At 37.3% G+C, this 14,941-nt stretch overlaps 1 protein-coding gene across 1 annotated transcript; it reads left to right on the forward strand.

Moving 5' to 3' along the window:
- The first annotated feature begins 3,270 nt into the window (after positions 1–3,270).
- On the forward strand, positions 3,271–13,678 carry LOC135618629 (signal recognition particle subunit SRP54 2). The gene is made up of 9 exons (XM_065119665.1): positions 3,271–3,646; positions 5,474–5,573; positions 6,709–6,862; positions 11,030–11,180; positions 11,267–11,415; positions 12,226–12,326; positions 12,418–12,575; positions 12,910–13,024; positions 13,113–13,678. Exons 1-9 carry the CDS (start codon positions 3,416–3,418, stop codon positions 13,445–13,447), a joined length of 1,494 nt encoding a protein of 497 aa, XP_064975737.1. The 5' UTR covers positions 3,271–3,415; the 3' UTR covers positions 13,448–13,678.
- The last annotated feature ends 1,263 nt before the right edge of the window (positions 13,679–14,941 follow it).

Below are 14,941 nucleotides of genomic sequence, written 5' to 3' on the forward strand. Positions count from 1 at the left end.
TACTGCAGACGTAGCCCCTGTGCTGCCCGCCTTCGGCTGCGCTGCACGCACGCAGATCGAGGGCAACAACTGTTGCTGCCCTTCTTTGTTTTTGCGTCAACGATTTTGACGTCAAAATTCCTCCTAAACACAACACACGCAGTTTAAAACCAATCATTCGCACGAACAACCTGGCTCTGATACCACTGTTGGGAAATCTTGGGGGCGACATCACATGCGCAACGGAAGAACAAGAAAACAAAATCCCCGATTCCCAAAGAGATGTTCGTCGTCGTGGGAAGATTGGTGCGCAAAATCCGCGAAACTGCGTCCTCCTCTCTAGCGGTGATCAGCAGGGTTGCGACGACGCTTCTCAAAACTCTAGGCCTACTCTGAGATGGAGAGGGAGAGGAGAATAGGAAAGGCAAGCAAAGACTCTAGCTTATGAGGCTCTAAATCCCTCCTATTTATAGAGGTCCCGTGTCAAACCCTAATGGGTCCTCCCCTAGTGGGTATTGGATATGCATCCAATAAGATAAGGGCTCCGTCGGATATCTCATATCAGAACCTCTACTCATCGCAATGCCTACCATATGTGTGTGACCCTCTAGGCCCAATATCGAGCTGGCCGTGAGTCAGACCTGTCAGAACTCCTTCTAACTCAGTGAATTATTATCTCTGTAATAATTCACTTGACTCATCGACTACGGACGTACTAGGCCACTACGCCGTAATCCCCAGACGATACAGGGGAATCCAATCCATTGGACCTGTCTGTCCTCAGTTACCGTATACCTATAGTCCCTCATCCATCTAATATCCCAGAGATCGTATATCGAGCATGGTGCTATCAGACCCATACGGTTTCTACTCGAGTCTCGCTCTAATCGGATTCTCCCGGAGAACTCTTTCTCTCTCAACCCGAATGACTCTGGCCAGGGATTTGTCTGAGCAAGAACACATGGGATATTCCTCTCATGACGCCGAGAGTGGATGATCCTCTATCGACACTCAATAGCCTTCGTGACACTCAATAGCCTTCGTAAGGTCGACTACCACTCCCAATGACTAGCTGTACTAGATCTGGGATAGCCAAACCTATAAGTCTGATATCAAAGAGTGGAGCACTCATACAGGACATCCTTGGTGTCTCAAGTCTAAGGATCAGATACACCATTAGGACTACGGAATCGTTGTCTGACAATAAGGCATCATCAACCATCCAGCATTCCGTAAGCAGATCAATCAGTGAACTCATTCTCCAATGAGCACCTGTACTCTATCCCTAGTGTCCCTACACGAGCAGCTATGAGACCAGTTGCATCCATCATATGGACGGGTATACAGCACACCAGTCTATCCGGTTATCACGATGTCCCTCTCGAGTAACCTATGACCGAGATTATTTAGGATATGTGTTTAAAGGTGAATCGATCTCATTATCGTGATCTCATCACGATCCGATTCCCATTGCACAAATCCAAGGACATCACAATATATATATATATATATATATGCATTTATGCAATAGTTATAAAGTGATATACGCCAAAATATAATAAGCAAAAAAAGATTCTGTATCAAGTCACACGTGTCATCACTCACGTGATTGGCTTGCTGGACACCTATGACTAGCAAATTCATCCAAAATCTCATTTATGATGGGCGTCTACTATGTCGTATATATCATTTATGAATCAAATGATGAATTTAGGAGTGTCTCTTTCTCCCATATGCATTTAAGACACATATTTATAACAAAAGGTTGTTCAAACTCCTTAGCTAATTCGTTATGAACAGTCATTGTACACTCGCAACACCTTCGTCAATGGACCATTCATCGTTTTTATTTGCTTGTACATATGTTTGGGCAATGTGTTTTATTTTAGTTTTGTGTACTTTGCTTGAAAACTATAAGTAGAAATAATTTGTAAGTTATAAAGCGATTACTCACTAGAATATGTAAAATTACCTCAAAATGACCTAGTTTTCACATGTAATTACTTATTTTCTATAGGCTATAGTGTAAAGAAAAGCATCAATCATCTCAGGACACTAGAACCCCGAGGATGGCACATAGCTGAATGAGGGTTTGGGATAGTATTGGGTATTGATTGAATTCACAAGTTTGCACGTTAAGCCTATGAGAACTTGCCGATATGCTCGACACCCGATGAGTAATCATTTGTGGACTTACGTCTTCGTTTGCCTCAATCCTTTTTTTTCTCTCTATTTTCTCTTTTGTATACTAAGTGTTTATTTAATTGTTTGTAAAGTTGTTCTTTTCACGAGATGTCGGGGCTTATTCATCGTTCGCTTTTGAACTAATCAATTTACTCTTTTATAAATCTTTTGAGACTTGAGTGCGGTCATAATTAAGGACCATTTATTGACAGATAACACAAAAATGCCTCACAACTTAGGTAATTTGGACCAAGCTCACGATAAATTGGCTGAAGGAACTTACCAAAGTGGCTTTATTAATAAAATAAATTCTTTCTCTGATTCCTTAATTGTAATATCACCGAAGGAACTTACCAAAGTGCCTCACATTCATTGGGCATATCACTCTCGTATCAAGCCTCATAGTGTGGTAAAGAAGATGTCACACATTAAGACATCCGATGTGTCGTACAATACCATGGAAGGTCACAATGTGTTTAGTTAAGCTTATACCGTCATTAAATGATTGCAAGATGTACAATCAAAAGCTAGTGGGAATAGGCTCCTCTTGAATCTTTTGGTTGAATAAGAATTAGTACGAAGGGTTAGATCCTCTATCATCATGTGTGTGGCCACATATCTAGCCACCATGTAACATGGGTTAGTTTTAGACTATCATCACTCGCTAATTGAGTGACGTCAATACAACAAATCTAATTAATAGATCTCAATGCCAATAAGGATAATTTCTAAAAAAATTAATTTTATTTTTTTATTTATTCATTTAGAGCACCTCTTGTTTCCTAAAGGAAGAAATTGCCCATGGCCTCTTGCTCTATCATCTTTTATCATCCTCGCCTCCCTTTCGCCTCTCCTATATAGTTTTTAATTATTTAATATTTTATTAATCATGATTTTATTTTTTGATAGATTTCCTCCATTTAACCTACTATTGACTCGATTCTTTCCTCTTTGACTCATATTTCCGGTCTATATAACAAAACAAGAACAATAAGCGTTTGCGATCTGACTTGAGGGGTGTTATCTATATAATAGTAAAGAAAAGGACCAAAAAGTAAAGCACAAAGATTATCGCAATCCTCGTAAGGCGTCGTTTAAAATCGTATAAATTTAGGGTTTCCTTTCGTAAAAGTTTCGGGTATTCCGATCCCTTTTCTTGTTCCTCTCGAGGCGTTTTTCTCTTCTCAGCCCAATTCTCATCCAATCCCTAACCCTAAATCGAGGAAGCAGGCGGAGGCGGATCGGCGCGAAGATGGTGCTCGCACAGCTCGGCGGGAGCATCGCCCGGGCGTTGCAGCAGATGAGCAACGCCACCATTATCGATGAGAAGGTGCTCAGCGAATGCCTGAACGAGATCTCGCGCGCGCTGCTGCAGTCCGACGTCCAGTTCAAGCTGGTCCGGGACATGCAGGCCAACATCAAGCGCATCGTCAATCTTGACGACCTCGCCGCCGGCCACAACAAGCGCCGCATCATTCAACAGGTCGTCCCTCCATCGGTCTCTTGATTCGATTGGATCAAGTCACTTTCGGCTTTTTGTTGGGATTGAATTGGTTAGCGAGGGTTTCAAACGCGTTTGTTCTTGCTTCTTACTTTGTTGATGACGCGAAAATATCTGACATTTATAATTTATTAGTGCAAAGGGGTCTAGTGTTCATAGATTTTGGATTTGATTTCAAGGGATCACGGTTTGATTCATTTGGAAAATTTGAAAGTAAATTCTTTCTCTGATTCCTTAATTGTAATAACAGAGTTCGGATCCTTTTCGTGCTGCTATGTTTTCATTGGGATTTGTGGGATGGTAGAGTGAAAAAGATATCCCTAAAATGCAAAGGAGGGTATATGAAATGCTGTAGGGTTTTGCCCATTGATGCAGGTCCATGGGGATGACTGAGAGGATTTGGGTTATATGACTTAGGTTCTAACTGGTTTGTTAATTGTGATGACATGGTACCGTAATCATGGTGAAAATCTTATTCTTAATCCAATTCATAAAAGATATGCCTTTTTAGTTGCCAGTTGTCCTGGATTTGTTCTATCCTGATTGGGAAGGATGATATAAGGTCGGAAATGTGGTTAGTAGAGACTACTTTCGAGAGAATATGGCTTCGCTCTTGTTTACAATTGCTGAGTTAGAGGACTTCCAGGGAAGAGCATAAATGTTGGAGAACAGGGATCGAGTTTTTATAGAACTTAAAGGTCATTGGAAATTTGAAATGTAATGCTAGTCACTTTGTGCATCTCTTAATGGTGTAAGGTAGTCAGATTGGAATGCTATTGGTTTCTATTGACCATGCACATGGAGTATCTATCATCTTTTGTCTTGCATGGTACTATAATTATTTTCAACAGGATATCTGGTAGTGTAAGACACTTGATTTTTTCAACCTCAAGAACGAATAAGAAAAGAATTTGCTTTGAAAGAAAAACGATTATTCTTGTCTTCCACTACAAAAATCAGCTGGCTACCATTGAGAACCATATTTTTGTCGTCTTCTTTCATGCTTTTGATTTGCAGAATATTTACTTTACTACATACTTCCCATGAGTCATGCCTTTGCTTCTGTTCATATTTGCTGAAATGAGAATTTTAGGGGCAGAGCACAAATTTCAGAATGCAGGAATAAAATTTTTATAAACAGTTGAGAGAGTGAATCCTGGATTCATGGTAATACAATGACCATAATGTTTACTGTAATTTAATTTGGCCAAGCATCAAAAACCTCTCATGATTTAATGGGCATGAAATTAGTTAGTATATGGAGTATTTTGCTTTCCCTTGAGGGATACTGAAATCATTTTTAAAGGAATCTTTGGTAGTTTAACACAACAGATTATTGGAACTTTTGAAAACTGAGGTTTCCCTTTGAAAGAAAGAGGGTGGATTCTCGAATTTCTGTTGTGATGATCAGCTGGCTATTACTTTGAAGAATATTATTCTTGTTCTAACATCAGTAATATAACTATATTATTTTCTCCTTAATTCTTCTATTTTTGGAGGCATTCACACTATTACCTCCTTGGTAATAAACATTTGGTTTCTTATATTTTTTCCTTCTCAAGATTAATGTTCTCCTATTTTGTAGTTTGAGAACCACCTTACCACTGCAGTTGAACTGAATCAGTAATTTGATGTTTTGACTTCTATTTCTTATGAGTGTGATTGTCTTAAAACCATTGTTGCTTAAAAATATTATATTGTTTGAAGCTCACTAAAAATTCTTTGATTTGTTGGTATGTGATTTCCCTTTTTCAAACCTTTTGCTTATTATGTTGTGTTTAATAAAATCGTCTGTTGTCTTTTCCTCAGGCTGTATTCAATGAACTCTGCAAAATGTTGGATCCTGGAAAACCTTCTTTTACCCCCAAGAAGGGGAAGACCAGTGTGGTAATGTTCGTAGGTCTACAAGGTATGAAATCCACATAGGCATTTGTATCATCAAAATGATCAACTATGTTGGAAAGTTAGTTAATCTTCTTCAAAGACTTAAAGATAGCAAAGAAAAAAGGCAGGATAATCTAAAATTTAAAAGAAATGACAATAGCGTGACTGATAACAGACCAACCAAAAGCATATGTAGTTTGAGACACATATACATTTGATACTGGTACTTATCATCATTAGTTGTAGTGTCGTCAAGGCACTAGATGCACTAAGGTTCCAAAATGCTTGAGGCTCTACATGCTCGGCGGAGAAAAACTAGGCACTTACCACTCATATATATATATATATATATATAATTAAGCATAAAGACAATGAATAGAATAAAATCTGAATAATATGAGTTTCATATCATTTCATGTTTAAAAGATTCAACATCAAAACCTCAAAATTACATAAATTTTATTATTTATAAATCATTAGAACACTCAATTTGTCAAATCTAATAACAAAAGTAACATAACCAAAGACTCCATTAATTTCAATGATCATCAACATCATTAATTTTGTTATCCTGATATCATCTTAATCTCATCCAAAAAATGTGAAGAAAAACAGAGAGAGCAGTTATCAATGTCTTCCAAGTCAAAATGTACTTAATCTCATCCCATAGGTAACTTGAAATGAGAAAAATCTCAATTGGTGCTTAAGTCATAGTTTGCAATATCGTACCGTACTGCTCGGTATAGGCGGTATGTATCGGTCCATTAAAGCACCGGTATGGATGGTACATCGATACATCTTAGTGTACTATGTGTCAATACGCTCGGTACAACTTGGTATAGCTCGGTATGTACCATACCGATAGCTGATTGGTACATTGATATGGTACGATATTCAAAACCTTGGCTCAAGTTCTTGAGTAAGTCTTCGTCCTCTTTTTAATTGCATGCCTAAATCGAAGTACCATGAATGTGGTACCTTAGTTGAGTCCTTCTGTGGAAATTGTATTGTGTGCATGTAAAGTAAGCTTACCTCATGTCTTTACCATTCTTCTGATTAAGAAATGTCTTCGGTTCATTTTTGTTTCTTCAACCAAGTGTAGGTTGCAATACCATAACTTATTTCACTGGCTCACTTTGCTTGTTCTTTTCTATGTACAGGTTCTGGAAAAACCACAACTTGCACCAAATATGCATATTATCATCAAAAGAAGGGATGGAAGCCTGCCTTAGTTTGTGCTGATACATTTAGAGCTGGTGCTTTTGATCAGTTAAAGCAAAATGCAACAAAAACCAAAATTCCTTATTATGGAAGGTATCCTGTTACTTAGATATCCTCTTAATTGCAGTCTCACTATGTTATGATCTTTTCATCAAGTAACCTTGCTACAGTTTGACTTGTTGAGAGATATCTATTGGATATGGTTAGCATAATTGACAATGTTGTGCATTATTAAGGACTGAAGCTCCAGCAGCAAGGGATGCTGGTTGGCTGCCAGACTGTCTAATCATGTCATTTCCTGCATCTCAGTTTGTAAGCTGCCAGAACAAGAAAGAAAGCAAACATAAAAAAGAACAAAAAAACCTGGAGAGGACAAAATTTGTCTCTGGTGGTGATTTGGCATGACTCGCCAGCAGAGAAATCCTAATGTTGAGTTTATCAAAGATCTAAGATCTCTCACAACCAGATTGGTTTGATCTGTGATTTGACTTAGAAAGCCTGGTCAAGAGAGCTTTGTTCAGAGTTAATTTATAGATCAGCAAAACAAGCTAATTCTGCATTGCATGAAATGATTGGAACATAATGTTTCACCTTGTACAGGTGAAATGATATGGGGATTAAATTCTTGATCCATGTTGTCTCCATATAAGTGAGGAGTGTAATGGAATTTTTCATGTGAAGTTTGCCTGATTACATTGTTTCAAACAATTGTGCTCTTTCCTTTTAGCACAGAATCAAATGGTGAACTTCAAAGTTTACAATGCTTAGGAATGAAGGTTCTATGCTGCGGCTTTTATAAATCAGTTGAGATATGGTTTCCAAAGTGAAAAAATGGTTACAATACAATAGATCAAGTAACAGAAAAGAAACGGTATACTAGTTCTACTGGTTGCATAAGATATGCTGTCAACTCAAGATAGTCAAACCATTAGGATACGAGATTTAATGCTTGAAGATGAGAAAATTGTGAATAAGAGAACAGATTATGATGTTAAAAGTTAAAACAATTTAGTCTTGAACAATGTTATGGAGTGAGCACCCATATGTAGATAAGTGTTTTCCAAATTAGTTTCCTTGCCAATTTATATCATCTCATCTCATCCTCGAGTTTGTTTAATGCTAATGATCTTTGTTATGTCAGTCTCTTATGGCTTATGACCATGGACTTTTCCCAATGTATGTGGTAACTTGTTGTAGATAACCTGAAATAACATCATCATCATCAGTAATAACAAAAATAACAACTAATTCTTCCCAATTATTTAAGGTTGGATAAATGGATTTTTTTTCCATATAACATCATCATTGGTAATAACAAAAATAACAACTAATTCTTCCCAATTATTTAAGGTTAGATAAATGGATTTTTTTTCAAAGATGAGATCTCTTCTGGGTATTGGGACTTGATAAATCAAAGCCATAACATCTTTCTTATTGTTTCTTGTTAAGTCTTTATTGGTCTTTCTCAGCTTTAGTGGTAACTTTAATTTGAATGAACTCACATTTAGAGGCAAGACAATTAAAAATGTTGGAAAATTAATATCTTTTTATCAAAGGATATGAATGTTTAGATGGAAATTGAACTTTATAATTATTTTTGTTTGGATGGATATGGATCTGAATACTGCATGAATTATATATGTTAGCTGTAAATTCCACTTTGTTATTATATTGATATTACTAAAAATATGTATGATATGTTATCGAAAGTAGGATAAGGTTTGAAACAAATAAATCTGAAAATCAATTTGATTTTTTGCCTAGAAGATCAGCCATAGAAGCTATTTATTTACTAAGACAATTAACGAAAAAGTATAGGTAGAAAAAGAAGGATTTGCAAATGGTTTTTGTTGACTTAGAGAAAGCCTATGATAGGATTCCTAGAGATTTATTATGGTGGATTTTAGAAAAAAAAAAGTGTATCCACTAATTATATTGATGTTATTAAAGATATATATGATAATGTAGCTACTAGTTAAAATCATGGGGAGTGTTTAGTGAGTTTCCTATTACCATAGGATTACATCAAGGATTCACATTAAGTCCCTACTTTTTCACATTGATAATGGATGAACTTATAGAGTTACACGTCACTTGCATGATAGACTTCCCTAATGTATGTTATTTGTTGATGAGAGCCTAATTGGAATTAATTATAAACTTAAACCGTGGAGTCAAACCTTGGAAACTTAAGGTTTTAGATTAAGTAGGATTAAAATTGAATATATAAAATATAATTTTAGTAATTCTAAGAATAGATAGGAGAATATAATTAAGTTGGATTGACAAAAAGTCCATTTAAGTAAAAGTTTTAGGTATCTTGGATTAATTATTCAATAAGATGGAGAGATTGATGAAAATATTATTCAGAGTAAAAACATGATGGTTAAAATGACGAGGGGCATCAGCAATCTTATGTGATTATCGGATACCTTTGAGATTTAAAGAAAAAATTTATAAGACAGTTGTGAGACTAACAATGCTTTATGGATCATAAGTGTTGAACAATTAAGAAACAATATATACAAAAAAGTTTGTGTTACCAAGATGAGAGTGTTGAGATGGTTGTATGGAGTTATTAGGAAAGATAGGAAATAATACTTTTATTCGTGAACAACTAGGTATCATTTCAATAGAGTATGAGATGAGAGAAATCGTTTAAAATGATATGTGCATGTGCTTAGGAGACCTTAGGATGCGGTAGTTAGGATAGGTGAAATAATTAATATTAATGATATGAAGAGAGATCAGTGTTTTCAAAAGACACTCGGGCACTCGCCTAGACACTCGAGTGAGGCGAGGCCTCGAGTGCCTAGGCAAGCGCCCGAGCACCTTGTAGAACCCCCAGGCGCAACGCTTCAATGAAGCACTACTCGGGCGCTCACCTGAGCCCAGGCGCCAGGTGCGTTGGGTGAGCACCCGAGCCAACTTTGGGACTCGAGTTCAATCGTTGGTTCAATTGGACTTATAAGTTGGTTCAATCGAACCGACATAGTCCAACCCCCTCCCTCGCCCGACCCAATAAAAGAAAACAAAGGTGAAGAAACTACATCTATCGCCTTTATTCGCTCTGCCAGTCGTCGTCGGCAACCTTGTTCAATCTCATTTGCCGCTGCAGCTCAGCTGCCGTCGCTGCAACTCGTCCGTCGCTGCATCTCGTCCGCCTCTGTAACTCGTTTAAACCCTAAACCTCTTCCACCACTATAACTTTGTCTGTTGTTGTAGTAGCTTTGTCTACCACTGATGGCAACCTCTTCCATTGCCTTCGTTCGTCACCTTTGCATGCTTTGGCAGCAAAAGATCCATGTAGACGATCTCAAATAGTTGGGACTTACGGCTTTGAAGATGTTGTTGTGGAGCTGTAAATTCCAAAGTCACTAACTCAAATTCATCAATTATATTTCCTGGATAGGTGGATCAAAAGCAAATATAAGTAGAAAATGAAGAATTAGGACAAGAAAATAAGGTGTTTCTAGAAAAACAAAATGGTTGATGCGACATAAACCAATGAAATAACCACCCTTTCTAGTAATGTATAGGTAATTTTAGTACTTTGTATAACAATTTCGATGTCTGGTTACAGATAGAGTTCACCCCAAATCCATACTTATATCTGGAGTTATCTTGAATAATAAATTTCTAAGATGAATTTAGATGTGTGACTGATATGTATTCATGGAAGCTTATCCAAACTCACTTAGAACAGAAACATACTTGAACAGATATTTTCCCACCTGCTTCCACTCATACTTGTCTTGCCCTATTGGAGTAGTGAATATTTAATTTAATTTAATTTTTTATACTTGTCCCTGTATCTGACTTTTATCTCCCTTTTCAGTCAGTCACCTTGAAATGCATCATAATCCAACGTACATGTGCCAATACAATTTAATAGAATTTATTTTCTATTGATGTGGTACATTTTATCTACTTCATAAGCATGTTCACAAACTCCATAATTACAAAGTCTAGCTGGCAAAAAATTTAATCCAGCATCACAGGTGAAGATTTTGGCTGAAGACCTATGACTGCAATATTCTACTGTACCACACTTTTATTTGTATGTTGTGAATCTAATTAGTTTTGTACAGTTTCTTCTTTTTTCCATGTTGCAGTGCCTAATGTGCTTCTTGATTCTTTGTGTTTCGAACCAGTTATTTTTTTCTCATTAAAGTAAAAGAAGCCTTCTATTCTTCTATCCGTATGAAAAGGTCCCTTGACAACATCTTTAATGTTCACTTTGATCAATTTCTGCTGCAGTTACATGGAATCAGATCCTGTAAAAATAGCTGTTGAAGGCGTTGAAACGTTTAAGAAAGAAAACCGTGATTTGATTATTGTGGACACAAGTGGGCGACACAAACAGGAAGCTGCTCTGTTTGAAGAAATGCGTCAAGTCTCAGAAGCAACGGTAGATATGCTGTTCTTTCCAATCATATTTCAACTACAGACTTACTGCATAATGGAAGTTGATTAATAATTTTTGCTCTCTCACAGAAACCCGATCTTATAATATTTGTCATGGACAGCAGTATTGGTCAAGCAGCATTTGACCAAGCACAAGCCTTCAAACAAAGTGTAGCAGTTGGAGCTGTGATTATCACAAAAATGGATGGTCATGCAAAAGGAGGTGGCGCGCTTAGTGCGTGAGTCTATTTGAATTTCATTAATGTTTGAAATATAATTTTGCAAGATCAACTCTAATATTTTTTTATTTCTGAGCATGTCATACCTTCTTGCAGGCAACTTTGGTTGTTTTGTGATGTACCTTCACTGGGCAAATTTTTGAAATACATCCATGCAACAATTGAACCATACTCTTTACAGTGTCGCATTTGTTTCTAGCATATAACATATGATGGAGAGGTAGTTGTAGAACCATAACTGTGACACTAGTTCTATTGAACATGGGCAGAAATTAAAGTTTATCTTTAGGTATAGCTATGTAGAAGTATGTTTTGTTTGCACTTCTATTACTGTACTTGAATGACTTGTATCTGTTGCATGCAGTATAATAATTGCCACTATCAATTTTACCATTTAGATATACTGATCTAGACGTATGTTTTGTTTGTACGTTTCTTATTGTGCTTGTATATTTGGACCAGCTGTTGTCTGTGGCAGGCATGCGTTTAGTTGTTCAGATGTTTTCAATTCTCAGACATGTCAGTCAGTTTATAGATGCCTGAAAGTGACAATACATAGGAGAAAACCCATCAAATTGACATTCATCAGTTTCATTTCTTGTTTCATCATCTTCATTGTTTGAGTATTGCATTCATATGTGTCTGTATCACCCTTGCAATGGTCGTCATATATCAAGGTTTCTTGCTCTTTTGCTTTTATGTGAGATGTTGTAGCAGTTCTTCGGCTTCAGTTAGGAGCTAGCAACTTACATTTTAAGCTCCATCATTTTGTTAAAAATTAATGAATATTTCTACTTGGTTTGACTGCAGAGTTGCAGCCACTAAAAGCCCAGTCATATTTATTGGAACGGGGGAGCACATGGAGGAGTTTGAAGTGTTCGATGTAAAACCATTTGTAAGCCGTCTTTTAGGTGAGCTATATTGCTATAACCATCTACACAATCTTTGCTGCTTATAACTATCATTATGTAGTAATGTTCATTCTTTTTGCCATTTGTCTAGGAATGGGTGACTGGTCTGGTTTCATGGATAAAATTCATGAAGTTGTACCCACCGATCAACAACCTGAGCTTTTACAGAAGCTTTCTGAAGGAAGTTTTACTTTGCGACTGATGTATGAACAGTTTCAAAACATTCTCAAAATGGGTCCTATAGGCCAGGTTGTTATTTTTGTTTTGAATAGTTGAGTTGCCTTCCATCTAGTATATTTTTACCATTTTAAACAACAGCCATTTACTACTTGCTTTATGATTGACCAAAATTAGAATTTACCTTTGGCACTGTAGCTTCTACATGTCATAAGATTTGATTCAACTTTTTAAGCTTGACTAGTTAAGATTAACTATTCTGTTTCATTGTGTCATTATATTTTCTTGCATTGGACTGTTTTTTGCAGCTCAGCAGTTGTTTTGTTGTACCTTCCTATTTCACTATATGCCTTTTTTTTTACATATATTTTTTATCATTTAATGATGAACGTGATATTGCATGCAGGTGTTCTCTATGCTACCTGGATTTAGTGCAGAATTGATGCCTAAAGGTCATGAAAAGGAAAGTCAAGCAAAAATCAAGCGTTATATGACGATGATGGATTCCATGACGAATGCAGGTAACGTGTCCCTTAATTTTATCCACTGCTGGAAAGATTTTAATGTAGTCGGATGATATAGTCGAATTGCCTTTTTTCTGGAATCCAGAGCTGGACAGTACAAATCCTAAATTGATGAATGAGTCCCGTATAATGCGGATTGCGAGGGGTTCAGGCAGGTCAGTCAGGGACGTCACAGAAATGCTGGAGGAATACAAGCGTCTAGCGAAGATTTGGAGCAAGATGAAGGGGCTCAAGATCCCCAAGAAAGGTGAAATGAGTGCGCTGTCTCGGAATATGAATGCGCAGCAGATGAGCAAGGTCCTACCTCCTCAAATGCTGAAGCAGATTGGCGGCATGGGTGGTCTACAGAGCTTGATGAAGCAAATGGGATCCAAAGATATGGGTGGAATGGGAGGGATGTTCGGCCGAGGGGACAAGTAGAATACCTAATAATCGAGAGTGTTGTCGTGAGGTCTTTCGTTATACAACTATTTTTGAGACAACTAATGAATCATTCAAATATGTTGGATGTGGTTGTCCTGCTTGTGCATCACATATGAAGCTTTTTGTGAGCAATGATGTTCCTTAACGAAGTTTTATTGAGCCAACACAAGAAAGCTCATCTTTGACTCTACATGTAAGATCTTTTCAGAAATATGTATGCTTTTCTTACAGGATTGTATTCTAGTATCCCTTGCGAGTGAATGCCTGATGCTGTAGGAACTTCCACAGGGACATTACATTAGCAGTGGTTACAAGAGATCAGATCTGATGTACATGACCTTCACCTCGCGCACTGCGTTGTGCTTCCTGGGCATCCATCAAGATAATAGACAAAGAAAGAATCAACCACCAAACTGATACCTGCAAGCATTGGTATCATATTGGCAGGCACAATGATGTGGAATAACGAGGTTTTGCCTACTCCATGGGGTCGTAAGCAATGTCAGTCCTTTTTTTCGTTGCATGAGGTTGACTAAGGTGTCAAAGGTTAGATCCTGTTTGTGGAGTTCCTTTTTATCTCCTGGCAGGTGTTCGTAACAATGACAAACACATTATCTTCTTCTAGTTTTACTTTTCCCTCTCTCTTTCTATCAACTTGCAGTCCAGTGCAGCATCAACTGATCGCCGCCTGTGGGAAAATTACTTGCATGGCAGGCAAACATACACAGCAGAAGACAACAAGCTCTCGAAGCCCGTTGCACAGTATTATTCCCTGCAGCTCCAGCTGAGATTGTCCATCATTCTTTTTTTGCTAGTAAATCTTTTGCAGGTTCCAATGGGTCGAGCAGAGATAACAAGTGAACGTGATGTGTTTGGTTTGAGAAGACGCAGGACAGACACAATCACATGGAGGAACGGAACGTCTCACGGTCAGGAGCTGCAGACCATGTGTTTGTTGTTTTGATGCTTGTGCTGCAAAATAAGCCACAAAGTTCTCGGTCATGATTTGAGCTGCAAATGTCGGGGCATGGAACGACATGATTTGGACTGAAAACAGCTTTTCGTGCACCCCATGAATCATAGGTAGAAGGTATCCAAAGTCTTACTAATTGGCTTCGATTCCACAGGTGGTGGCCATGGAAGAGAGGAGTCTATAAAGTTCCACAGGAGGTCCGGTCATGGAAGAAGAGTCTCGAGCTCTGTTTCATTCATTATCTAACAACAACCGGCTTACAATGATTATATATATATATATATATTTTGTTGTGACCCCTTAATATTTTATTTTAATTCATTTTGCAAACTTAAATTTCTACCATTAGGGTTTTGCCTTAATTAATTAATATATTTCCTTTCATGTGCTATCAATTGAAATATATAGCTATATTAGTGCAGACAAGTTAGGAGTAAATTAAAAATAATAATTAATTAATTCTGAAATTAAATTATTTGTTTTCTTAAAAGGAACCTTTTTGTTCTCTCCTATTTAAC

The sequence above is a fragment of the Musa acuminata genome, chromosome BXJ2-8, assembly GCF_036884655.1.
Source record: "Musa acuminata AAA Group cultivar baxijiao chromosome BXJ2-8, Cavendish_Baxijiao_AAA, whole genome shotgun sequence".
NCBI classification, from domain to species: Eukaryota; Viridiplantae; Streptophyta; class Magnoliopsida; order Zingiberales; family Musaceae; genus Musa; species Musa acuminata.